The 25,464-nt window shown below is 44.4% G+C and overlaps 1 protein-coding gene across 1 annotated transcript in view; it reads left to right on the forward strand.

The window, feature by feature from the left end:
• Akap6 (A-kinase anchoring protein 6) overlaps nt 1-20,895 on the forward strand; it is a 451,429-nt gene extending 430,534 nt beyond the window's left edge. The window contains exons 14-15 of the mRNA XM_008850328.3: nt 8,835-12,183; nt 17,793-20,895. Of these exons, the coding sequence (XP_008848550.1) occupies nt 8,835-12,143 (3,309 nt within the window). The 3' untranslated portion in view covers nt 12,144-12,183; nt 17,793-20,895. The remainder of the gene's footprint in view (nt 1-8,834; nt 12,184-17,792) is intronic.
• The last annotated feature ends 4,569 nt before the right edge of the window (nt 20,896-25,464 follow it).

Here is a 25,464-nt window from a genome sequence, read left to right on the forward strand (position 1 = left end):
GCTCTTGCTCCTCGTGAGGCTGAGGTGGGAGCTTGGAAACAGTTGGCTAATACAGTGAGACCCTACACCCATGTGTATGTGTGTATTGCCTGAGTGTGGGTAAGTACACCCATGTCATGCAATGCCCAGGGAAGTCAGGAGAAGGTGTCAGAATCCTCTAGAACTGGAGTTATAGATGGTTGTTAGCCACCATGTGGGTGCTGGAAAGCAAACCTGGGTCCTCTGCAAGAGCAGTCAGTGCTCTTAACCACTGACTCATCTTTCCAGTCCCACATTTAATTATTTATAAACTGTGAAATCATCTAAATGTCCTTGATTTATTGCCACAAATACAATTGCTTCTCTGTAAAAATGCCGTTTATCTACAGCAATCCTTATGATAGCAAATTTGCAGGCTTTTTTTTTTTTTTTTTTTTTTCTACACAGCTTTGTACTTCCTAAGCACTAGCTGGGTATCCTATCATTTAACACAACTCTGACAGTTTCAAACTGGAGTTAGTGTGAGACCTCAGAAAGGGCTCGTCTCAGAGGGCTGTCCCACTATGTGCGCTCTCTCTGCCTTTGACTGAGGGGTGTCCACAAGCCCCTCCTCGGGCTCCATAATTTTCTCGAATTGCAGAACGCGAGGAAATATTTTACTTACGTTTATCAGTTTATCATAAGTAGATACAAGTCTGGAAACACCCAAATGGAAGAGATGCACAGAGTGAGGTGGAAAGACTCAAAACCTCCATGCTCTGTGGGGTACAGCCCTCTCCCAGAACCCCTGGGGGTGCAGTACCCTGGAGTTCACCCTGTGTCATTCCTTAACAGCCTTAGAGTTCAGATCTTCAATACCACCTACTCCTTCACCCGTCCTTAGTGGAGATGAAAGCTTGAGCCCTCCTATCTCTGCGTATTTCTACTGACCAGCCCCAGCCTGAGGCTACCTAGGGCCCCTCCCTCAATTGCTATATCAGCATAAGTTCAGGTGTGATCAAAAGGGTCTCCTTATGAAAGAGGCAAAACCGTTGCTTATTACTCCGGAAATTCCTAGGGTTTTAGGAGCTCCATGCCAGAACCTGGGACAAAGAGCACATTTTTTATTATACTATCTCTTTGTAATCAAAGCACATGTCTTATTACACTATGACTTTGTAATCAAAACAGTACCTTTCTGGGAAGCCCCTTCCATGAGGCTGAGGCAGCAGAGAGGGAGGAACATGAACGTTCTCAAACCTTCAGATAGGTTGTTTTATCTTGTTGTATTTTCCAGTTGTTAAATAAATACAAATCGGGGCAGGCCACTGTGTCTAGAGGTGGTATTAAGACAACTGCAGAGTTCACTATACATTCTGAGAAGTCTGTGATTTCTCCTGCTCTGTTCTCCAAGACTAGGGTTAGCATTTGAGGAATTATGTCCATTGGTTTGGCCTCTGGCCATGTCTGTGGGGCACTTTCTTGATTTTTGAGTGCTGTGGGAGGGCCCAGCCCACTGTGGGTGATGCCACCCCTGGGCAGGCTGTCCTGTGTTGAAAAGATACCATTTTGTACAAGACTTGTAGAGCTGGGAGCATAGCTTAGTGGGTAGAATTCTTACCTAGTCTGTGCAAGGTCATAAGTTTGATACCCAGTACCAAAAGAAACCAAACATTCCCCGACTTGGGTATCTGGGAGACACCCTGCAGCACATCTTCTGTGGACATCCCGTGGCACCTGCATGTGGCTGCTTGTGTGTGGTTCCTTATGCTGAGTACAGTTTTTAAGCCATCAGCTTTTACAATTGAGAAGTGTCACCACTTTAAAAATCCACAACGCACAATTCTCTTTCTGGTTTCCAGTCTGTGAGATTGAGAAAGCCTTTCTTCTATCAATTCACTTGATAATTGTTATTTTTTAGCCCATTTTACACCAGACTATTTCGGGTGCTGGGGTCCTACTAGAGAAAGAATAGGAAAAGTCTCTGCCCAGGTAAAGTTTTTGGAAGGAGACCACCTACTTTTCTTTACTGGAGGCCTCCTCATCCTTAGTCCCTGTTAAGAACAAAGGCAGCATTTACTACTATTAAACCTACTTTGGAGTCACATGTAATAGGGTTTTGATAGTTCAACAGTTTTAGATTATGTAGGCAAGTGTGTTTGTTGCTATGATAAACTGTCCTAACAAAAACAGCTTAGGGAAAGAAAGGGTTTATTTTGGCATATGGTTCCAATAGGAACAGAGTCCACCATGGAGGGGAGGGCATGGATGCCAGGCAGGAAAACATGGCAACAGACAGGAGAAGCCGGGTCACATTTTCATGCACACACAGGAAGGAGACAGGGACGGAGGGAGGGACGGAGGGAGGGAGGGAGAGAAAACAGGAAACTAGGTAAAGATAATAAACCTCAAAGCCCGCCCCCAGTGATGTGCTTCCTATAACAAGGTTCTACCTCTTAGAAGTTTCATAACCTTCCCAAACAGCACCACCAACTGGGGACCAAGTGTCCAGTACTGAGCTTATTTGGGGTGCGAGCATTTCTTATTCAAACCACCACAGCAGAACTAAGAAATATCCCTATGTCAAGACTCATTTTAGGGCCCACAAAGATGGCTCAGTGCAATGGCTGCTCTTGCAGAGGACCCAGCTTCAGTTCCCAGCACCCACGTGGCAGCTAACAACCATACTTAAAACAACCTCCATAACTCCAGTTCCAGGGGACTCCAACGGCATTGCATGACACAGGTGCACTTACAAACATGCAGGCAAAACCCTCATACACATTAAATAAAAACAGATCCTTTAAAAAAAAAGACTCATTTTAATGAGCTTTGTGAGAAGACTTTAGTTTTTGACTTGTCTGTTTCCAGTTTCTGATCAGCCTTGTTATTGAAAAAGAGCTTTCACTGGAATGGTTTTTTGATCATTAGTGTGAGACAGACTTTCAAAGCATTTTCTGAGCCTAAGACAAGTTACTTTAACGTTATTGTCAACCTGATAGATAGTGAGAAGGGTTTGATTGCTCTAATGTATCAGCTGTGATAGAATTTCACAGACAATAGACCTGCCTCTTTAAGAAATGATTATTTTCAGGAAACAGAAAGTCCTTGAGCTGTGGGCCCTGCCGAGGGCTCGGCAGGCGTCTTTCTCATTTGGTTCTCGTTGTGGGACAAACCCAATTAGGGGTACGCGAAGACGAAGGCATCATTCCCCGCAAAATGTGGAGGGAGTGTGGAGCCTAATCAATGTTTATTTTATTGACTCCCACACATGTGGTTGTGCTGAAGATTAGTCAGCTAACCACCTGCTGCAGGGTAAACCCCGTTACAGTTGTTTAACTCGAGGCCTTTAGTGTCTCCCTCCGGCTGCAGCACGGTGAAGCTATGCCGGGAGCCGCCAAGCTGCTGCGCTCCAGGTCCCACAACAGTTCACATGCATTTAAAACCTCTCACAGCCTACAGAGTAGGCACAGCCTACTGAGACCATCCCAGATTCCGAGACGTTGGAACCCATACTGATGGCTATTGGAAGACCTAGCTAAGAGCCCAGTTAACGTGATTGCCGTAGGATGTGGGATTTGATACCGCCTCGGAGTTTCTACCCCAAACGCCGCACACAGAGATCAGTTTTTGTCTTCTTCCTGGTATTTGGTGCTTTTTCTTTCTAACTCGGAATCCATGCTTTGCTCGATAAGAAACAGACTATTACAATTTCAGATTTTTTTTAACACCTATTTTTGTCATTTCTCGTTGGCATTTTTTTTTGTTTGTTTTTATACATTTCTATCTAGGTTTAATCTAGAAAATAATTATTTTTCAAAGCACTTTGGTTAAAAGGTTTGGGGTAGAGGCTAAGAAAAACATTGTACCAAAAAGGGGTGTAATTGTATAAACATTGCTATTTCCTTTCATTCAAACTTATGTCCCCAGCCTGATCCAGTATCTTCTCCCTTTTGCAGCATGCCCTGACTTCCATGTGTTCTCTCTCAGGCTAATGTTTATGTCTTCAGTGGCCCCTGTAAGCTCATGTTCTCAATGTTTGTTCCTCCCGTGGTGATGCTTGGTGGGTGGGAGGGGCTGAGGAACCTTGAGAGGTGAGGCCTAGTTAAAGGGAAGGGTCACTAGGGTTGAGGTCTTCAAGTTGCTATTTGCTTCCTGCTTGCTGAGGCGAGGACCACCTCTATCAAGCAATTCTACTGCACTGAGCCGACCCCTGTGCCTCCCACCAGGACCGGCTGGAATCCTTCTGAACTGTGACGCCAAAAAAATTCTTTGAGTCGTTTCATCATAATAGGAACAGTAACTAATATAGCCAGGCGTGGTGGTACACACCTTTAGTCCCAGCTCTGGGGAGGCAGAGGCAGGTGGATCTCTGTGAGTTCAAGGCCAACATGGTTTGCATAGTGAGTTCTAGGGCAGCTGGGGCTACAGGGAGACCCTGTCTCAGAAAGGCAAAATAAATAAATAAATAAATAAATAAATAAAAAGTAGGAACAGTAGCTAATGTGATTTTCTGTGCAGCAATGTTTCCACAGAGAAATCTCTTCGATTCTTGGGGGTGATTCTGCTTGAGCTCACTGGCTACACTGTGAATAAGCAGGGTTCACATAAATCGCAAGGCCCTCTAATAGTGTGGCCCAAGTACCAGAGCTTGAAGGAGCATTCAGCGTATCCTAGGCTTTTTGAGGCCCTTTGTTCTCTTTTGCGTTGTGTTGCAAGGCCATGTCTTTCAACATCTCTCCAGAAACTGAACTTTTCAAAGGAAATTAAAGAAATCCAGGCAGCTGCATCAGGTTCTAGCAGGCTGCCACTGTGCAATGTTGGATTTCGTCATTGCTCTTCTTTAGATAGTGATGTGTTTCTTATTTCTTATGAACACACCTAAAATTTAAACCTTAAAGCTCTAAACTTGAAATTTTAAAGAAAATCCTGTGAGCGCAGTTCCGCAAGACCTAACTCACTCAAAGCCACGCAAGTCCAGAGGTTATTGATTCAGATAGGCGTTGCTTGCTTTGATTAGAATATTGATTCTTTCATTTCCATCATTACTACAAACACTTTGAGTTGCTTTCTTTGCATATATTGTGTTTCTATAAATGACCTTATTCAAAGAATAAAAACATAAACTAGCACAAATCAATTCCATTTGTTTCTAGAGCAGATTGGTACAGGTGTGTGTGTGTGTGTGTGTGTGTGTATGATGTATATACCTGATTTAGGATTTAGGACAAAATGTTGTAGCCATGAAGCTATCATGTCACATAGACAGAGAAACAGGACTTCCAGATAACTAGGCCCTAAACAGAGAGGGGTAACAAGGTAACAAGAACAGACCCAGCTTCTCTGCCATCTGGGATTTCATATAGCTAGTCTGAACTATTAAGTCTCACTGTCACACATTAACCAAGTCTCCCCTACCAAAGACAGAATGAGCCCTGTCATGTAGTATAAAGTCACGCCCTGCTTACCTACCTCTGTCGTGTAGTGCAGGTCACACATTAACTGGGCCCACTGCACCTATCCCGAGGAAGAGTGACAGACCTCTTGCCTGAACGACAATTTCGTTCGACACCTCTCTGGAACCTCTTCTCCTCCCCACATTCCACCAAAAAACCCAACAGAACACATTTACGAATGCGAGATCCCTGCCTGAATTAATTTACATCCGAGTTCTTTCTGGAATGTCTGGGTTTTCACTGGGACCTCATTCATGATTCACCATCTATTTGGCTTCATTAAAAAAACTTAGATTTTGGTCAAAACCCATTTAGAGCTATCAGTTTATCAAGTACAAAAATATGTGCGGTTTTTGAAGTATTAAACAATTCCTCTACAAAAGTTACAATAACCGAAACAAAGGCTTGAACGGTTTGAGCATTAATTGTCTATGTTGAGCTGTCATCAAAGAGAGCTTCAGTTACGTCTGTGTGCGCACCTTACTCCTCCCCAAAGGCACCTTTTTCCTTATATAAATATCCTCAGTCCTTTTTCTTGGAAAGTTTTACTTTTTTCTTGCCCTAAGGCTGTGTTTTATGGTTTCAGTGAAACCCCAAAGAAATGGAAATTTTATTTAAAATACAGACAGAATTTAACACAAAACAAGCAGCTGCTACTAAAATTAAAGCGCAGGCTGCCCGTCACTTGATAGAGGTCAATATTAAAGACCTAAGAGTTGCTAAGAAAGAATCCAGCCTGTTCAAAGCCCTCCATGAAGAAGATGAAGGACCTGTCTCATCAAAGCTCTATTTTCAGGGGCTTCGGGGTTCAGAGGGCTTGTCTAGGACAGGAAAGGGGGAGTAGGACAGGAAAGCCACAGACTGAACAGAGTCTTTGTCATCCAGGGAATATTCTTCTTTTCCTTCTCCAGACATTATAGAGTTGATCCTCTGGGGCTAGTTCCTATCGTTCCTTTTAGACATGTATTCGTAGAGCTAAAGACTAGGGGTGTCACTCTTCCTCTGGGTAGGTAAGTTGAGTTCAAGAAACGTTGTAGGGATGTTCTGGGTCTTGTCAGTCTAAAGAAGGACTTAGTTCTTTAGAATACAGAATTCTGTGCTAAATGTTAACCTGAGCAGAGTTACAAAGAGAGCTCTTTGAAAGACTGGGTCGGTTATTTATTAGTACTGTCAGAGCTCCTTATCAGGCAAGAGAGTATTTGAAATTAATATACTATTTGATTAGATTGACTGTTTCCTACAGCTGAAGATTTTAACATTCATTAGCCATACATACTGGTCATTAGTGCTTTCTTTTATCAGTAAGCAAAGAATAAGCAGAAATTCTAATAAAAATTCATCACGGTACATGTACCCTGTATCTAAATGACTGCGATGGCTGCCCATGTGCTAGATTAAGTGCTGTAACAGGAAAGAGCTCTGTTAGAAAGGGTTAAAATAGCTCTTAATTAACGTTTATTTTGTAAGTGAACTCTTTCAAACTACATCAGGCTCTACAGATAATCTCTTACATATCCAGTATAACAAAGCTCTAATGGGTATTTTCTACTTAATGTATTTGTGTGGTATCCTGTAACTGGGTTTTAGGAAGCACTCAAGGCTTTCGGAAAGCACTTTAATGTGTTCCAGGTGAGGCTTGCTTTCTACCACTAGGAAAAAGGCATCATGGCCTGGTTTCCGACCAGACAGTTGAAATGATTCTGACTTGTATGAAAACGCTGGTCTGTTCTAGGTATGACCCCTCTTTTCCTATCATGTCATGGAGTGTTTTAAAGAGAAAATTGGAAGGAATTGTGAGAAGGAGTTCATGAGCAACTCCGCAAGTAGTATGAGTTACTGTTACCAAATTCACTTAGACATTTATAATTATTTCACACTTAATCCTAAGAATCTTGAGAGATAGAGCTGTCTCTATTTTATAGGCAGTGAGATTGCTCAGAAAGCTTAAATAATGAATACAACATGATGACGCCGGTAAGGAACAGTCAGCTTGCCAACTAGGCTGCTAGTTCTGAGCCATGCTGCTGTTCAGCGTGCACATAGGCTGAGAAACGCGGTGTGGGGGGAGACCTCCCAAAGCTTCAGTGTGTGCGTTAGCTTGCTTGGCTCTAGGATGCATCCAGAGAGCCAGGTAGCATGCTGAAGTCTGGACAAGATTCAGCTCACCTAGCTGCTGTGCCCCAGAATGTGTTAAGTTCTACCTAAATGCAGCCAAGACGTTCAGGAGATGATCAAAGTCCCAAGAGAGCGGGAAGGAACAAGGGTACCTGGACCAGGGCATCCTTGGGAGTCCAGGATGTGCTTAGAGAGTTATTATTATTATGGGACTGCAGGCGTGATGAAGGGAAGGTCTTGCCCATAAGAAACAAAGGCAGGATGAAAAATAGTGAGACCAGTTGACAAGAATCGAAGTGAAATCTCCCTCACAGAGAAATAACGAGCAAGAAAAGACTGGGGGACCTGGCTAAGGGAATCACCGGAAACACTCAGAAAGATGCGAGAACAGACACTGTGTTGCTCATCTTGAGTCTGACAGAAAACTAAAACTCTACTCAGGGTCCCCAGGCAAAAGGTACTTCAAGTGAAGAACCCAGAAACAGAGGCAGCAAGGAATTTGCCATGTGTGGCTACAGACAGCACCCTAACACAGACTCAGGAACTCAAATACTCTGACAGCGAATGGTCCTTAAGAGATATCACGGAATCTACTCTGTTTAACCTGCGTTTAGCCGATGGTTTATGTTGTCCGCTGCTTTAGTTACTTTTGTGTAGCTGTGACTAAAATATTTAGCATAACCAATTTAAGGGAAGAAGGATTTCTCTCGGCTCATAGTTTCAGAGAGCTCTACTCATGGTCTCTTGACCTCATGCCCTTGGGCAAACATCGTGACAGTGAGAGCTGTGGCAGAGGAGACTTGCTCACTGCTGTGAACAGAAGCAGGGAGAGTGAGAGAGAACAGGGCCAAGGAGAGGTCAAGTGACGCATTTCTTCTAGCTAAATCTCATCCCCCAGGCACTCCGGAACCTCCTCAATAGGGTCACCAGGCAAGAACCACACATTCGAAACATGAGCCTGTGTGAGATAGTTCATTTCCAAGCCACAACCGTCAACCCAACCTGAGAGTCAAAATCTAGAACAATGAATAGGAAATGGTTAATTCCGTAAATGGCAGTTCGATAGTAATAGTCTTGCATTTTAATTCGTATTAATGTCTCAGTGACAAATCACTATTGATAGAAGCGCCTATCCCTGCAGTCAGGGTATTACTTCAGAGGAGTGGAGCGATCATTCTGCTGCCTTTCAGATCTATGCTTTAGTTGGCTTTATTTCGTGACTGTTCCAAGAGATTTTGATTGAGTAAAACTTTGCCCCTATGTTATGTTCTCTGATCTTTTTTTTCTTTAACCTTTTTGCCACAGGAGACTTTGAATGTGATTGACCCTGGATTGATGGACCTAAATGGAATGGGTGAGGATGCCCTGGAATGGGACGAGACAGATATAAGAAACAAGTTAATTAGTGTGACTGAAGAATCCAGTGACCCTGATCAAGATCCACACACACCCTCACTGAAGCTTGAAGAGACATACCGTGAGAATCCTGGTTATGAGGAGGAGGCAGGTGACCACTGGGGATCTCAGTACACCTCAGATATCACCGCACCTTCCAGCCCACACATTTACCAAGTATACAGTCTTCACAACGTCCAGCTCTCTGAGGAGAGCCATGTGCCATTTCTGAAAAACAACCCAAAATTCGCAGGCACGGCACAGCACAGTGTTTTAACTAAGAGCCTCAGTAAAGATTCCTCATTTTCATCTACCAAATCTTTGCCAGATCTTTTGGGGAGTTCCAGTTTGGTGAAGCCCTGCCCAGGCTCCAGTGGAGATGTGAGCCAGAATTCAGGCAGTGATAGTGGGATCATCAGTGAAGGAGGTAGTGAAATGCCTACCAACTCTGAAACAAGCTTGTTCACTGTTGTGGATGGGTCCCCAAGTAACCCTGAAACTGAACATCTGGACCTACCAAGGGGAGACGCTGCTAACGTGTTACAGCAACAACTTAAAGACGAGGAGCAATGCGTTAAGCTTCCAAACCGTTGTCAGTCATCCATCTCACCAGTGGGTTGTGTAAATGGAAAAGCTGGAGATTTGAACAGTGTTACCAAACACACCACGGATTGTGTGGCAGAAGAATTGCAAGAAAAACACGATGTGTTTACATTTTATGATTACTCATACCTCCAAGGCTCAAAACTCAAATTCCCAACGATAATGAAACAGTCGCAAAGTGAAAAGGTACATGTGGAGAATCCCCTTCTTCCTGGTTTCTATTTTGATAAAAAATCCTGCAAATCTAAACATCAGGCTTCAGAGTTACAACCGGACGCACCTCCCCACGAAAGGATTTTGGCAAGCGCACCCCACGAAATGGGTCTCAGCTCATATAAAGGTAGCGAGGCAGAGAAGGCATTCCCTGGCATTCAGAACGCCAGACGGCTCTCTCTCTTATCTCGTAGTTCATCCGTGGAATCCCTTTCTCCAGGGGGTGATTTATTTAGATTGGGTATCTTTAAAAATGGCAGCGACAGCCTCCAGCGAAGCACTTCTTTGGAAAGTTGGTTGACGTCCTACAAGAGCAACGAAGATCTTTTCAGCTGTCAGAGCTCGGGGGACCTCAGTGTGAGCAGCGGCTCGCTCGGCCAGCTGAGTAAAAGGACGCTGGACCTCCTGAACCGTTTGGAGAACATCCGCAGCCCCTCGGAGCAGAAGATCAAGCGAAGCGTTTCCGACGTCACTCTCCAGAGCAGCTCCCAGAAGATGTCCCTGGCCGGGCAGATGTCCCTGGACAGAGCATCCTCCGTCAATGAAGACTCGGCGGCGTCCCTCACCGAGCTGAGCAGCAGCGACGAGCTCTCTCTCTGTTCCGAGGACATCGTGTTACACAAAAGCAAGGTCCCGGCGTCCAACGCATCGTTCAGGAAACGCCTGAGCCAGTCCGTGGCCGACGAAAGCGACGTGAACGTCAGCATGATCGTGAACGTGTCGTGCACCTCGGCTTGCACCGACGACGACGACGACAGCGACCTGCTGTCCAGCTCCACCCTCACCCTGACCGAGGAGGAGCTGGGCCTCAGGGGCGAGGACGACGACTCCAGCATCGCCACCGACGAGGACATCTACGAGGACGGCGGCCCGGTGTCGGGCCTGGACTACATCAGGAAGGAGCTGCAGACCTGGATGGGGCCCCGGTTCTCCCCGACCCGGGAGAAGAGACGGCGCGATGTCACCGAGGACGCGCGTGGCGGCGGGAGGACGGGTCCTCCGGGCTCCCTGGGCGTCGAGGCCCCGCTCGGCGGCTCCGGGGAACGGCTCTCCGAGACCAACGGGAACGGCCGGAGTCCGTCCCGAACGCGGGGGCTGGCGACGAAGGGCGGAGGCGAGCGAACCGTGTGTGGAGCCGGCGACGACCCCCGCGTGGCCGACGTGGAAAACGGCAATGTGGAGAGCGCTCCGGGAGGACGAGCGCACGGCTCCGCGGCACCCGACGGTCCTGCTCCGCACGCGGGGCTTGCAGAAGACCAGCTCGGTCCGTGCAAAGCGACCGTCGGGGGGTCGGAGGGTCCCGGCGTCGCCGCAAGGGAACGGGGCCCTGCGGACGGGACACGGCCTCCGGAGGTGGGCCCGCGTGCACCCCGCCCCGAGGACCCCAGCGCCCACTGCGCTCCCGTCCAGAACAATCGCCCAGAACTGACGACAGAAACCGGAGTCAACAGCAGACCGGACGGCGACGATGCACCGGGCCCGGCTGGAAAACCTGCGGGTTGCTGCCTCCTGGAAGCAGAGCAAAGTGCTTCCGACAGCGGCAGCTCTTCCTGCTGCAACTGCGAGCCAGGTGTTCCCCACCAGGAAGACGCCGAGGACTGTTCGGTGCACGACTTTGTGAAGGAGATCATTGACATGGCCTCAACAGCCCTAAAGAGTAAATCTCAACCTGAAAATGAACTAGCTGCTCCCACTTCCTTGACCCAAATCAAGGAGAAAGTGCTAGAACATTCTCACCGGCCCATTCAGCTGAGAAAGGGGGACTTCTATTCCTACCTGTCCCTCTCATCCCATGACAGCGATTGTGGAGAGGTCACCAATCACATGGATGAGAAGAGCAGCCCTCCATCACCACCGGACACCGTGGACTCTGGCTTAGATGAAAAGGAAGACATTGAATGTTTCTTTGAGGCCTGTGTTGAGGATGACCCGCAGGGAGAGAAGGCCTGTTTCTCTAGCGACCTTCCACAGGAGTCCGCAGTCCTCGATGAAGCCCCCGTGTCGCTACCAGTGACAGCAAGCTCTCCTATGCTCAGGGGCGTTTCTCCCTCAGCCCACGACGCAGAAGTGGTAGCCCCTTCAGGACCTCCCCATCAGAAAGGACCTGAGGTTGGAAAGGAAGCAGATGATGTGTCCCAAACGTCCCATGGCTGTGCAGACGTCTCAGAGCATGGCACCTCTTCAAGACTGGGCAGAGAAGAGGGGAGTTCAAGCCACACAGGTGAATCAGGAAAGCCAGAAGAAAATAATGCTGCTTCAGCCAGATGGAAAGCTCAAGCCCTCTCACTGAATGCAGGTCAGCCGAAAGGCAAGGCTGTGTTGTGCCCCAGGCCCCAAACCTTAACCTGCAAAGAAAAGCTCGTAAACTTTCATGAAGATCGACACAGAAATATGCATAGATAGAATGTAATGCCCCCAAGCATGAATACCAACTCATTGAAAGGTATGTATAAGTACTGTGCCGTGTGTGTGTGTGTGTGTGTGTGTGTGTGTGTGTGGGTGTGTGTGCATAACATGGGTTTGTATGGATAGAGTCACAACGAGAGGCTATCGATAGAATCACAACAGGAGACTAGTCAGAAAGACCAAACATGACAGTATTTATCTGAATAAGACATTTAAGGAGAAGAAACACTTCAACAATGAAAGTAACTGTGAAGCAAAAAGCCAAAGGGGAAAAACTAGTGAAAAGTTGACTTTCTTGTTTGTTTGTTTGCTGTTTGTTTGAGATAGCCTCTCCTTATAGCCCCAGCTGACCTGGAACTTGTTATGTAGACTGAGCTGGCCTCGAGCCCACAAAGCTTTGACGTTTGTTTGTGACATTATATTTACTCCGCATTCTCAAAAGAGCAATAAAAAATCAGAGGAAACAGCTAAACAGTTTAAGGCTTCAGATTCTTCGACTGAGGGATTCAAAAACACTGTCTGTGTTGCAAGTATACCCTGAGATCACAGTGCACGTGGTAACGACACTTCTCATTCAGTGCCTGCAACCACGGCTGCTTGTGACCTCTGCAAATGAACAAAGATTAGGCTAAAGGCTGCGCCTCCTGATTGGGCCGCCTTTTATGCGTCTGTCTAAAGTAACTGCCGTCACACTGGCTTCCCCGGTGCCAGACTGTACTGTCAAAGCTTCCAGTCACAGCCATGCCTGAGACCTGCTGCAGGAGGAAAAGGTGGCATTGGGGGAAGGCTGTTCATCCTCACACATTGAGAACCAGGGCAGAAAGGAAACACGGAACAAATACATGACAAGCTAATGGTGTCTTGATAGAAACAGAAGTTTTGAATTTTGCCTGAAGGTGACGGGCTGATTTCCATCAAACTTCGTTAAGAAAGTCATTCTGCTCTTCATATTTAATAAGAAAGCTATTGATTGATAATTCTGAGATGATATAGCTCTAAAAGTGACACAGAGACTCTGTTGTTTCCTATTTCTAAGCCCCAATGATGAATACACTTCCTCAATCAAGTTCAAAGAGAAAATTTGAGCTTTCAAGGATAAGGGTTGTATTTCACCAAAGTACAAGGTAGCTTGTGCCATTTCCACCACACCCCCCAACTGCAGAAGCCTAATGCTGTAACCGAAACTCGTGCTATAGGAAGTGAATTACAGAAGCAATCTACCCTAATTTGTTAACTTATTCAAATAACAGTTATTATACTTAACTATGCTAAAGATTATCTTTTTTGTGGCAGATTGTTTATTTTTTTGATGAGCCTAATTACTGATTTTCTAAAAGTAATTTACATTTATTACAAATACATCTTTTAAAATGTGACAGATAAATGTTGTTCCCATAATGTATTATGAAAAAAGTTACTATTTAAAAACACATTATTTAATTTGAAAGATGAATGGCAAACATCATTATTTTTTTTCCTGCAACACCTGTGCCCTAAGCTCATTAAAATGTGTGATTCTCTGGTAGAACTGCTGGAAATGGGGATGGAGGAGGGGAATCTATACCATATCTATACCCTAAAAATAAACTTCGTATGCAAAATCAAAGAAAGCCATCCCGCTTACTAACATAGCTTGACTAATTTTCTATTCAGACTCTGTTTACAATTGGCTGCAAGTGGGAACAAAAGTGAGAGAGGAACGTGTTTTCTGGGAGTCGTGCCCACCCTATAATCACTGTCTCCGCCAGTGTCCAGTAAAACTGACCATTAGAGGAACTGTACTCTATAAGCTGCTTCCAAACAAGTTCTATCAGAACTGATTTGGCTGTAGGCCCCACCAACCTCCACAGGAGGACTGGGCGAGCCTGGCTGATCTTGTTTTCTGAAAGAGGATAAAGACTTGAAAGCATTGGTAGTCTGAGCATGACGTCACGTGACCGTGACCCTCAAGTCATGCTGAGATCTGGAGCTAGCAGGAGAAGCCAGCCAGGCACTGGGGAAGCCACTGGGGTGTGTTGTCCTTGTTCACCCTCTGGGAGTTTCTTCTCTCCCTGACATAGAGAGAATTGAAGTGAAATGTAAACGATAAGCTATTTCAGTTTTTGACTTGAGAGAAATGAATGTGCCGATGGGTCTGTGCAATTGTCACATTTTACAGTGTAGAAATATGTGGTCCTTGCCTGCCAGTCCGCAGCATTCTGTTGAGCCCATGCCTGGTCACACTGGGGTAAAGGGAGGAGCCACCAGATTTTACTTCTGCCAAACTGACATCACCCCCAAGTGACTTGTGATCAGCCTAGAGCTATTAAAATGTCCACATTTACTGTTCCTATTCACTTTTGGAGGGTGTGTGTATGTGTGTGTGTGTGTGTGTGCGTGCGTGCGTGTGTATGCACGTGTGTCCGTGTGTGCGTGTGTGCACACATGCATGTGTGCGTGTGCATGGTGTGTGTATGTGCGTGCTTGTGTGCATGTGCGTGCGCGTGGTGTGTGCGTGTGCATGTGCATGCGCATGCATGTGTGTGAGTATGCGCGTGTGTGTGTGTATGTGTGTGTGTGTTTCAGCATCATGTGGACAAAACATCTTAATGCCTGCTTTTTGCCCCAGTCGTAAACATTGGACACCTGGGTGCCTGGGTGTGAATGTTCACATATTGTTAATGGACTGTCGGCTGACAAGTTATTCAATCTGAAAATGTTGCTGAATTTCCAGCATTGATGGCAGGATGCTTAGTAGTTTCTGGTAAATACGATGCTTCATAACCCTACAAGATCTCTACAAGCTTATTTCCAGTTCTTCCTACAAGGTTCAAAACGGCGACACAAAAGCTCTTCTTCCTAAAGCCATTTGAAGACCAAAAGTTGGACTACTCTTTTTATTAGGACAGTACAGTTTCACAAATTCAATTTGTTAGAGTTCTTATTCCAGAAATAAGTTCTCAGATATGAAATGATTATAACTCCATCCAGAAGTGAGGTGACTTGGATCCGTGCATACAGTCTGCAACAGTAACAAATTCTTTTCAAGGATTTTTGAAAAAACATTTACTTACTCTACTCTAATTAAAAACCTCTGAAACCGTCTGGGCAGCTTTACCACAGCCTTGTGGCACATGCGCGTGCACCGATTTCCGGGCACACTGCTGGGCTCTGCACTGCACTCATTTATGTGTCGTGTTTCTGTAAAAATAGAGAGGTCAGTTACGGCAAATCACATCTAAGGCAAGGCAACTGGATAGAGCAGCGCTTTCTGCCTAATTTGGAGGAAGCACATAACGTATGTGTGGAGTGCCTCCTAGGACCTGCCTAAGAGAGGTACTTTGCACTAATCTTTTTGCTGTATTCTGACAGTTATTTCTTCATAATCCTCATCATAAGCCTCTGATCTTTGATGAATGATTTAACCCTAAACTTCAGGCTGGATAAATCCTGTGGTATAAAAATTTAACTCATCACATGCAGCCAGTAGTTTTACGTAATTTTTTCCTTTGGGTTTACTCTGGTAGTTTTGATGTGGCGGTGGTGGTGACGGTGGTGGTGGTGGTGGTGGTGGTGTGTGTGTGTGTGTGCGATACCCTGTGTGTGTGTGTGTGTGCGGTACCCTGTGTGTGTAGGTATGTCATGTGTGTATGGTGTGTTTTTGTGTGTGGGGTGAGTGTGTGTGGTTTCCTGTGATTCCTGTGATATGTGTGTGTGTAGTGTCCTGTGTGTGTAGATATATCATGTGTGTGTGGTGTGTAGAATGTGTATGTGTGTAGGATTATGATGTATGTGTGTGGTATCTTGTGATATGTGTGTGTATGGTGTGCTTATATGTGTGTGGTGTCCTGTGTATGCAGGTATACTGTGTGTGTATAGTGTTTGTGTGTGTGTGTGTGCAACGGGGAGTTCTATTTACTTCCTGTTGTCTTTGCTTCACGTCCTCACCTGCTGTTTCAGTCTATATTGGTGGCCATAGGTGTTTGAATTTCAGGCATCTCTCTGTGTCCTGAATGCTCAAGCTTACACACGTGCAGTTCACAGTGCAGCCCTCTGTTTCTCTGAGTCGGGAAAGCACTGCGAGCTCACACTCCTCACACACGCAGATTCTCATTGCATTAAGTGTTGGCACTGTGTGCTACTTCCCAAAGTTAGCCAGGCAGGTTTAAGAAACTACTTTGGGGGATTGTATATTAATCTTTCACTAGACAACACAAGTATAATCTTATGAAATTTACCTTAAATCACTTTGCTAAATCAAGGTTCTGCTGGGTGTATTTTTAATTACCTGGAACTTCTGAATAACTAACCCTGCCATGCTAAAGAAAAAGATTTTCATTGGAGAATCTCTCTCTCTCTCTCTCTCTCTCTCTCTCTCTCTCTCTCTCTCGCTCTCTCTCTCTCTCACACACACACACACACACACACACACTCACACACACTCAGGTTTTGTGCCTGAGCCTCTCTGTTTCCAAGTGGGTCAAGTTGAGAGAATTGATTATCCAGAGAGAATTTAAATGCCAGCTGTTTGGTAAGACAAGATTTGCTTCACCTAAGGATTCCCCACTCGGCAGCCAGATTTCAGATGAGTCACATCCTCAAACGTCTGAGCAATTTGCTGCACTGTGCTTTTTTGAATTGCTGCATTATTTTACTGTACCAAATTTTGCTCCATCTGCTTCTGTCTGTCTCTCTCTGTTCCTGTTAACTTTCCCTATCTCCCCAACTTCCTGTTTGTCTCTAGCCAACCACTGTTTGAAAGTTGTTTCTGGCTCTAACACAAAATTCCAAGGTTATAGAAGAGACAGCAAGACACAAAGAAGAATATTTGCTCCTAAAAGGGCAAGAAAACCCGATATAGGATGTCAGAACTTAGATTAAACCCAGACAAGCAAAGGCCTGCTTTATTTGAGAGCTGGGCCATGAACCTAAAGTAATTGTATCCTGCATTGCCGAAACCTGGAAAGTAGATATTTCTCAGACTTGACCAGTTGTTATAGCCATTTAGAAATACGTAGAACAGGCTGAGCTTGGAACACATTGGTATCAGCCACCACATGTACCAAGAGGGTTGATTCAGTTTCATGTCCACAACCCTTTCTGTACCTAAAATGAGACATATTACTATTTAGGCTGAAAGTTCTAATTATGTCCTTTAATAAGCAAGGAGCAGAAACATTTAGGATTATCACAATGATATGAACATTTCATCACCATATAACGGTGCAGTTGTTCAATATCACAGGTAAAGTCACTGCAGAAAGCGGTAAGGTGAGAGTTCTCGGTCTGAGAATCGTTCTACTGCCGCATACCCTGGTATTAACTGTCTCACATTTGCACATGCATTTGAAGTTACCTTGATATCTTGTCACCCACAGAAACGGGATGAGCCAGAGAAAAGCTCAAACTTGATTTTCTTGTTTTCTTTGAAACCATATCTTTTTAAAAACATGTACTTTTATCTCTCTGTTGAACTGGAATGATTTGTATATACTTGGAGCCTTGAGCTATTAGTAAGAGTCATAGTTTATGTATATTTTCATTGCAGATCATTAGCAGGTAGTTCCAAAATGGCAGCCTTCCACGGTCCCGGAAATGAAGGACTTGGTTTTGCAAATGAAAAAGACACTTCTGAAAGCTTTCCTTGTCCTTTTTTGTTTCTTCTAGATAACCTGGTGCAGCTCAGGGTGGGCCTCAACCTCCCGCCTGCCCGGAGCTGGTCTCAGGTTCCATCCCGCTGTCGCTGCTGCCCATCACATTGACTTTCCCAAGATGAATCCTCCTTTGGAATATGGTCGGCCCACACGGGCCTGGTGATCTGGATGTGTGCACTGGTTCCCTTTAGGTGATCTTCTCTGAAGTTCAGTAAAGCTGCTTGTTCACCCGTGGATTCCTGTCCCAAGCTACCTCTACCAACCCCATCTCTCCAGCAAGACTTGTTGGTCTCCTCTCCTGCCCACCTGCTTTGAAAGCTCTGCAGTCCCCATTAAATTCGTTATCCTGTCTGGAATGACCCCTGCCAGTACTTGACTGAGTTTATGTTTTGCTCTGAAATTTTTAATGGTGTAATACCCGTGTTTATTGAGAGAGATTTACTTTGAAAGCTTACCCTTGATTCAGTTGCAGCAGAGAGGACAACGTTGGTCCTTCTTTCAAAATTAAGCAACGTTTAAAATGCCATTTTATTTATTTCCTTTTAATAATGATCTATGCAGCACTTCAAGAAACAACTATAATGGTGTTGTATATTATAAACTGATGACATTCTACTATCATGTACAACATTTTTGGTTTTTATGCTTCTTGAGGTGGTAATGAGAAAAAAGTTTTTAAAAAAGTGTGCCTTGCTGTGTCTCTCATACCATTTATTAAAAAGCTGCTTTCATGATAATATTATGTTGGTTTGAAAGGAGGAAATAGCAAGGTTAAGATGTGAGAATAATTTCTGTGTATATGTATAACCTAGTAAAAACATTAATGTATAATGACAGTTTAAAATGCTTTCATGTTTGTGATGTCAGTGATGTGGAGAATATAAGCCTTAAACCCATTATATTGCATGGTAATTAAAATTGGCATAATAAAAATAGTTCATTGGGGGAAAAGGATAATTAATGATCTCTTCTACCTGTGTTATTTACCAAATTGTTGCATCTGGTTCTGAAAATAAAACATGATGCAGCTTCCAAAATATCCATATGGTACAAGAGGCTTAAATTACTTAAACTACAGACTAAGCACGAAGCCTTCACAGTTTCCAAAATCTTCCTGGTCGCTATAAACATTTTGAAAGAGCAAATTATTGAAGGTCATTTCCCCTGAACCAACAAAAAATTTATACTAGATGATTTCATTTCTACTTATTAATGATTTAATGACAGATTATGGATATCTTAAACATCCTAATTTATTTTAAATCATTATTTTGAATGGATTTTGTAGATGATATAAAAATGTAGAAAAATTCGATATTATTTTATTTAGACTATAGATTTCAGGTGTATTTATTTTGTGTGACAGAAATCAGCAGAGACATATTCCCGCTGGTCTTTTTTGACTTGCTAAGTGCAGTTTTTAATTTATATCATAACTCCTACTAAAGTGCCTGACACACAGTAGGTATTCTATTGAAATCTGCTGAATTGATGTATTGAATTTGGTAACATGGATTTTCAGGTTCCCAAACCTCAAACATGTATATGACTAGAAAAAGACCCGGTGCAGTGTGAAAGCACACACAGTACGTAATCAGTTTATAGCAGATATGTGACCACAGAAATGACAATCGTTCGTCCAACAGGTAGCTCATTCACATCTTTTATCTGCAAGGTACTATTCTAGATCCAGGGAATACAGCTCTGAAGGATACACTGCCTTTGGAGGCTGACCTACATGAGGGACGAAGTGACCACACAGAGGACATGCAGTGTGTAGGGTTCCTGGTGAGAAAGGAAACACGTGTAGTGAAAGAGGCAGGAAGGACACGGGTAAGGGAGAAAGGAGAGAGAGGGAAGTTAGTGGGTGGAGTATTTCGTGGTGACTTAGTGCGGGGATAATAGGAGAAGAGGCCCATGGAAAAGATGTAATGAGAGGTGTTTTACAAAGCTAGGTTGGAGATTTGTGTGCAATACACTAGGTAGTAAGGGAACCTTCTAGTCTGTTTTGGGCTTGATTTAATTTTAGAATTGGAACTTTATTAGCACCATATTAAGAACACTTAAATAATGCTTGTCTATAATTCTACCACCATAATTATGTATTTTTATGCCCCTTATGACCTCTCCTGCACATATTTTGAGTAGGTGGTGAGCTATTCTAAAGGGGTCTTAGGGAGATGTCTGGTTACAGTGTTCAAGGGGATTGCGAAGGGGCGAGAATACAGATAGCTGTATGGTGAGGAGACTGCTAGAGTTGAGTCTATACCCAAGGGCAGTGGCTTGGGATACAGTGAAAGGAAAATCCTACAGCCTTTGAAATACTTAAGAACATCTTGGACCTCTATTGGGATATGGGATTATTTTATGTTCTGAGGCACCCTAAATTTTTCTTGGTTAGGAAATAATGCCAAGTCTGTATCTGCTGGTAAAACATTCAAAGAATTAACCAGCCGTGGTGTTCTATATGTCTGTTATATATCCATAGAAGACCCTTAGGTATTGAAAATATTTATTGATTATCTACTTAGAAGTAATACCAAATTTTTAGGCTAATTAACACCTTTTCCTGTTGGAAGAGATGGAGTAGTCTTGGTCTCACACCTGTGTAAGTGCTACCTCCCTAGTTGCCAAGGAACACAGCTCATTTGGTTTCTACTGACTCACACCAACTCTTTCTCCACACCTCCTGTGACAATGGTTTGTTACCTGCTAAAGCAAACCCTCTCACTGCTGGGCATGTGTTTCTGTTAAATGCTTTCCTAGGATGCTGAGGTCCACACAGTGCCCCCACGCCACCTTTAATTCAGTTCACTGGTCCGAGTTAGATCTTACAGAGCAGCAGCTTGGAGTGTTTTCTATGGCCTCCGTCTCATGGCAGCCCTGCAGGTGACTGAGGTCGGTTATTCACTCTCCTCCAACCGCCCCTCTTATGCCATGATCTTCGGATCCATTTCAACCTGACTGAATCTTTAACGGGCAGAATCCTTGACGCTGAAGGACTGTCGGACTGTCGCCATCATACCTTAGAAGAGTATCATTAAGTGCTAAGTTTTCTCTAAAATATATTCGAGATATATGTTTATTATTGTAAATTTCAATAAATAAATAAACAAGCAAATGCGTAAGAATCTATGAGTTCCTTCCGTGGTCCAGTCCGGCACTGGAGTCATCTTGATTTTTTTTCTTTACATTGGGTCACCTTTCCATCTATTTATTCGTTTATTCATTCAGTCGTTCAACAGACGCTCACTGACTGCTACTTATGTGAGGCGTTATGTGTGGTCTCTGCTATGCAAAGGCAATTGAAACACGGTCTACATCTCCACAGGGTCCACAGATCTCCTTCTAAAGTGCCTTTCATGCCCTTGAATAGAGTGATCGTTACCTTTACCTAAAGTAAATGATGACCACGTTTACAAGCTTCTTGTCTAGTTTATCCACACTTTCAAAAATCAGATGAGCAAAACGGTACGTTATATGGTCTGGATCTAACTATGAGAGGTGAAGTGGTTTCAATTTCAGAGGAAAAGGCATTTTTCAGATTTCTGGTTACTGAATAAATATGCATGTTATACAAGAGAACAATCTAAATGTAGGGTCTATCAAGCCCAGTGCTGATCCTTTCTTGTGTGTTTCATTAGCTTAGCCTGGGTTTTACTTATTTTGTAGTAGCTGAGAACAAACTGAACAAAAACATCAAAACAGAACAACTGGTCTGACTGTTTCTTACAAGTAAAACTGCATTTGCTTCCGAATGAAGTTGACATTCAAGTTTATAGAACTAATTTTTCCAGTATCCTAATTTTTATATTTCAAATATAAATTGAGCAAACTAGATTCATAGTTATATATTTTCACATCTAATTTTTTTCCAATTTTTATTTTGGTAATTTCTGACATATAGAAAAAGCCAAAATAGCATTAAAATAACATCTGTGTACTCAAATAACATCACCCTTGAGATACATTTACCGTTAATATTCTCTCCTTCCCCAAATACGCACACACGCACGCACGCACACACATGCACGCACCTTCTTGTATGATTTGGAATTAATTTGTGGAGCACAAAACTCCGTTTATAAAGACTTGAGTTAATATGGCCTGAGCACACAGAGGTTTGTTCTCTGCACGCCTACGATACCACCAAGTACCCTCTTGGGATCTGTATTAAAATGTCTCTACTTCCAAATAAGTTCTTTGTGGCTGCTTTATTTTAATCCAGTGCCCAGTGATCACACACGCCTTTTAGTTTTAAAATCATCCTAACCTTGCAGTTACGCATGTTCTTATTCGTCTTTTGGTCATTGACATATTTACATTTCCAAAAAGCCCAGTCCAGTTTTATAGAATGATTCCCACCCTGGATGCGTCCAGTTATCTCCTCATTATAAGACTCAGGATAAACCAGTTTTGTCCACTAAAGCATTCAGGTGACTGCGCTCAGCTCTCTGATGCAGTGTGACCGAGTCCCTGGCTTTCTTCATTTTTGTTGGGTCTCATTTGCTAAGGAAGACATCAGCAAACTATGCCCATGGGTCAAATCCAACCCAGCGCCTGGTTGTGTTTGGCCCGGGAGGTAATAATGACTTACATTTTTGAGTGATTGAAAACATCAAAAAGAATGTTTCATGATATGTGAAAAATTATATTAAAGTCAAATTTTGGTGTCAGTGAATAAAGTCATACTGGAACACGGCCACACACAGTTGCTAATGTATGATTACTTTTACACTGTAGCTCCAGAGTTATACAGTCACAACAAAAGCTTGTGTGGTCATCAGAGCCTTAAATACTTACTATCTGGTCCAATGCAAAGTGTTTTCTGATCCCTGGTCTATGGTATCCTCCAGGTTGACACTATTTTCTTAGATGTAGATAGATTTCAAGTTGCAAAGCAACAGTTTTATAGGACATGAAACTGTTTTCTTTCTAGATTTTATTATATTTTCAATTTTAGTCCCATGAAGAGTGACTGATCGATCTGCTGACACTCTTGATTCGCACTTTTATATTGTTTTCTAAGGCCGAGGATAGGAAACTATAGCCCATGGGCCAAATGTAGACATGTATGTGTTTCACCTGCAATTTTAGAAAAATATTCTTTGGTTCATGAACTGAAAGTTTGAAATTTACTTCACTATTACTGATTAATTTAGTGATTAGTCAGCTATAGACTAAATAATTAGGGCAACCAAAACCACACAAAAATTGACTCAACCTAATCTCATCTCAATGTACCAATAAATTGTAGTCTTTTCTCTAAATGTTTTTCTGAAGCAGTCACAAGTATTAAGTCAGGTCATCTCATTCTGTTTTTTAAAAAATTTATTCTTCCCAAACAGTAACAATTGTATATGAGGCTCCCTTATTTCCTGATCATAAATAAAAATCTTCATGTACCAAGGAAAGAGGTATTCATCTGAGACCCTGCTGTGATCATAAGTGTACACTCACTGGACTGAAGACAGTCACTGAACTCGAGCCCATGTTTTTCTATTTATCTCCTTTGGGGCTGTGTCAGTTCCCCCAAGGAAAGCTTTCAGATGCTTCTTTAAAAACAGCCACATAAGGGCTGGAGAGATGGCTCAGAAGACCCAGGTTCTAATCCCAGCACCCACATGGCAGCCAACGACAGTCTGTAACTCCAGTTCCAGGGGATCCAGCAGCCTCTTCTGTCTTCTGCGGGCGTTGCACGACACGGGTACACTCACCTACATGCAGGCAATACACACATAAAATAATAAATTTTTTTAAAAAAACCCAGCCACATATTTTCCACACAGCAGTGGCTTTGCATATAGAACTTGCCACATATTCGCATGTCTGAAAAAATGAAGGGTACAAATCAAGTCTACCTTAGCAAGGTTTCTTTGGCAAAGGCAAGCTGTCCAGTGCCCAGAGACCACGCTGACTCTTGATTAATGGCCTCACCCCAAAGCAGCTTATTTGAGCTTGTGCTTTGAAGTAAATCAGGGTCTACATAATGCAACTTTCCTCAGGTTCTTTTCCAGTACAGCAGGCAGAACTTGGATGGTGTCTACATGCATGACATTATCATGGTTTGTTAGGACTACTGTAACAGAATACTTCATGCTGGAAAATTTATAAACAGAAAGAAATGTATTGCTTTATGATGTGGAAGCCCAAGGTCAAGGCAACAGGAGATTCGGTGTCTGGTGAGGAAGGCCTGCTGGGTGTGTCACTGAAGGGTCTGCTGGCTGCCTCCTCCCTCAAGAGCTGATGAACAGGCTCCCTCAGGCCTTCTATAAAGCACCAATCCCGCTCGTGAGAGTGTCACTCTCAGAACTTGATTATACTCCAGACTCCAACTCAATACTTGGAGGAGGAAGTGCAGCCTGAACAACCAGCGCATGCGCTGCAAACGCACCAGAAACATCCGGCTGGGTCAAACCTATGTTCTGCCCAAAGACAGAGACGGCTGACTCGATACAGAGAGCCAATGAGGAACAGACACGACCTATCAATGGACCAATGGGACACCGGGAGGGGGGATATAAGGGAGCCCCATATCTGCCATCCACGAGTCTGCAGCTGCTCGCACGGCCTGCTTCTCGCCTGACTCCCGGAGTCTGCGTCGTGACTCCGCTGTCTCTATCCCTGCCCGGAGGGCCCCAGGACACCCGCAACATCAGGCACCCAACGTGAGCTCCCCATGCTGGCATGGGCATGGCATGGACCTTCTTGGGTCCTGGCCATCGTTGTGGTGGCCGCTTTTCTCTCCTGGACCGTGTTCTTTGCACTTTTCCGCGGCCGTGCATCCACCGCTCCACCTTAGTTTCGCTTTCTCCACCTGTGACCACCTGGGCACCTCTCCCACTTTCTTCGGGGTTGCGAGACACCCCCTGCCTGAAGTTTCAGTAAGTCGGCCCCTACGTGTTACATGTGCCTTCGGTTCTCCCGTGGGTGAGCGTGAGAACCCCCACCTTCCCTTTTCCCTGGTCCTGTCTGTCGATTAGGGAGGTACACATTTTGCTTTCGGTTGGCCCCGGACCTCCACATGAACGCTGACCCCCTAGGAGGCGGATCCCAGGAGCGCCCTGACCACCCGCCCCCCACCCAGAGATACGGTGTGGGCATAGGGCCGTGGCCTAAGGAACCACCGAAGTCCCCCACTGAGCACAAGACACCTGCGTCCCACACATTCTCTTTGTCTTAGAATTAACATGGGTAATCTGCCCCCCCCCCCGTAGGGAACCCCAAATCAGTACATTACAATCCCTCCTCATCACCCGAGGTCTTAAAGTTAAAACCAATGACCTAGATGCTTTCTGGAACAAGGCTACCATCCTCGCACCACGGGTCACCCTGAGAACATGTGGGACCCTGACCTCTGGATGCCTGTTCTTTTCCTTGCTAGGAAGCACCAGGTCTCCTCAGGTGTCTTCCCACCTGCCTCATTTGTCCCCATTCTCCTGGCCATCATAGCTAGCCTGATTCCTTTGGTCCTACTCATCCTTGTCAAGTGTCTCAGCATGCCCGACGGAAAAAACGCATCAACAGAGCCACACTCCAGGTCCTCTTGGCTCCCAATCACCCTGGTGGGCTCACACCCAGGGAGGTCCCCCTTTGAGGGCCGGTAGTCAGTGCGGGTAAGAGCTTGCTAACCAAGCCAACCTAAGATAGGCACAGTCCATAATTCTGGGGACCCCCTGAGGTGG

Source organism: Nannospalax galili, unplaced genomic scaffold, assembly GCF_000622305.1.
Source record: "Nannospalax galili isolate Female #2095 unplaced genomic scaffold, S.galili_v1.0 scaffold725, whole genome shotgun sequence".
NCBI lineage: Eukaryota > Metazoa > Chordata > Mammalia > Rodentia > Spalacidae > Nannospalax > Nannospalax galili.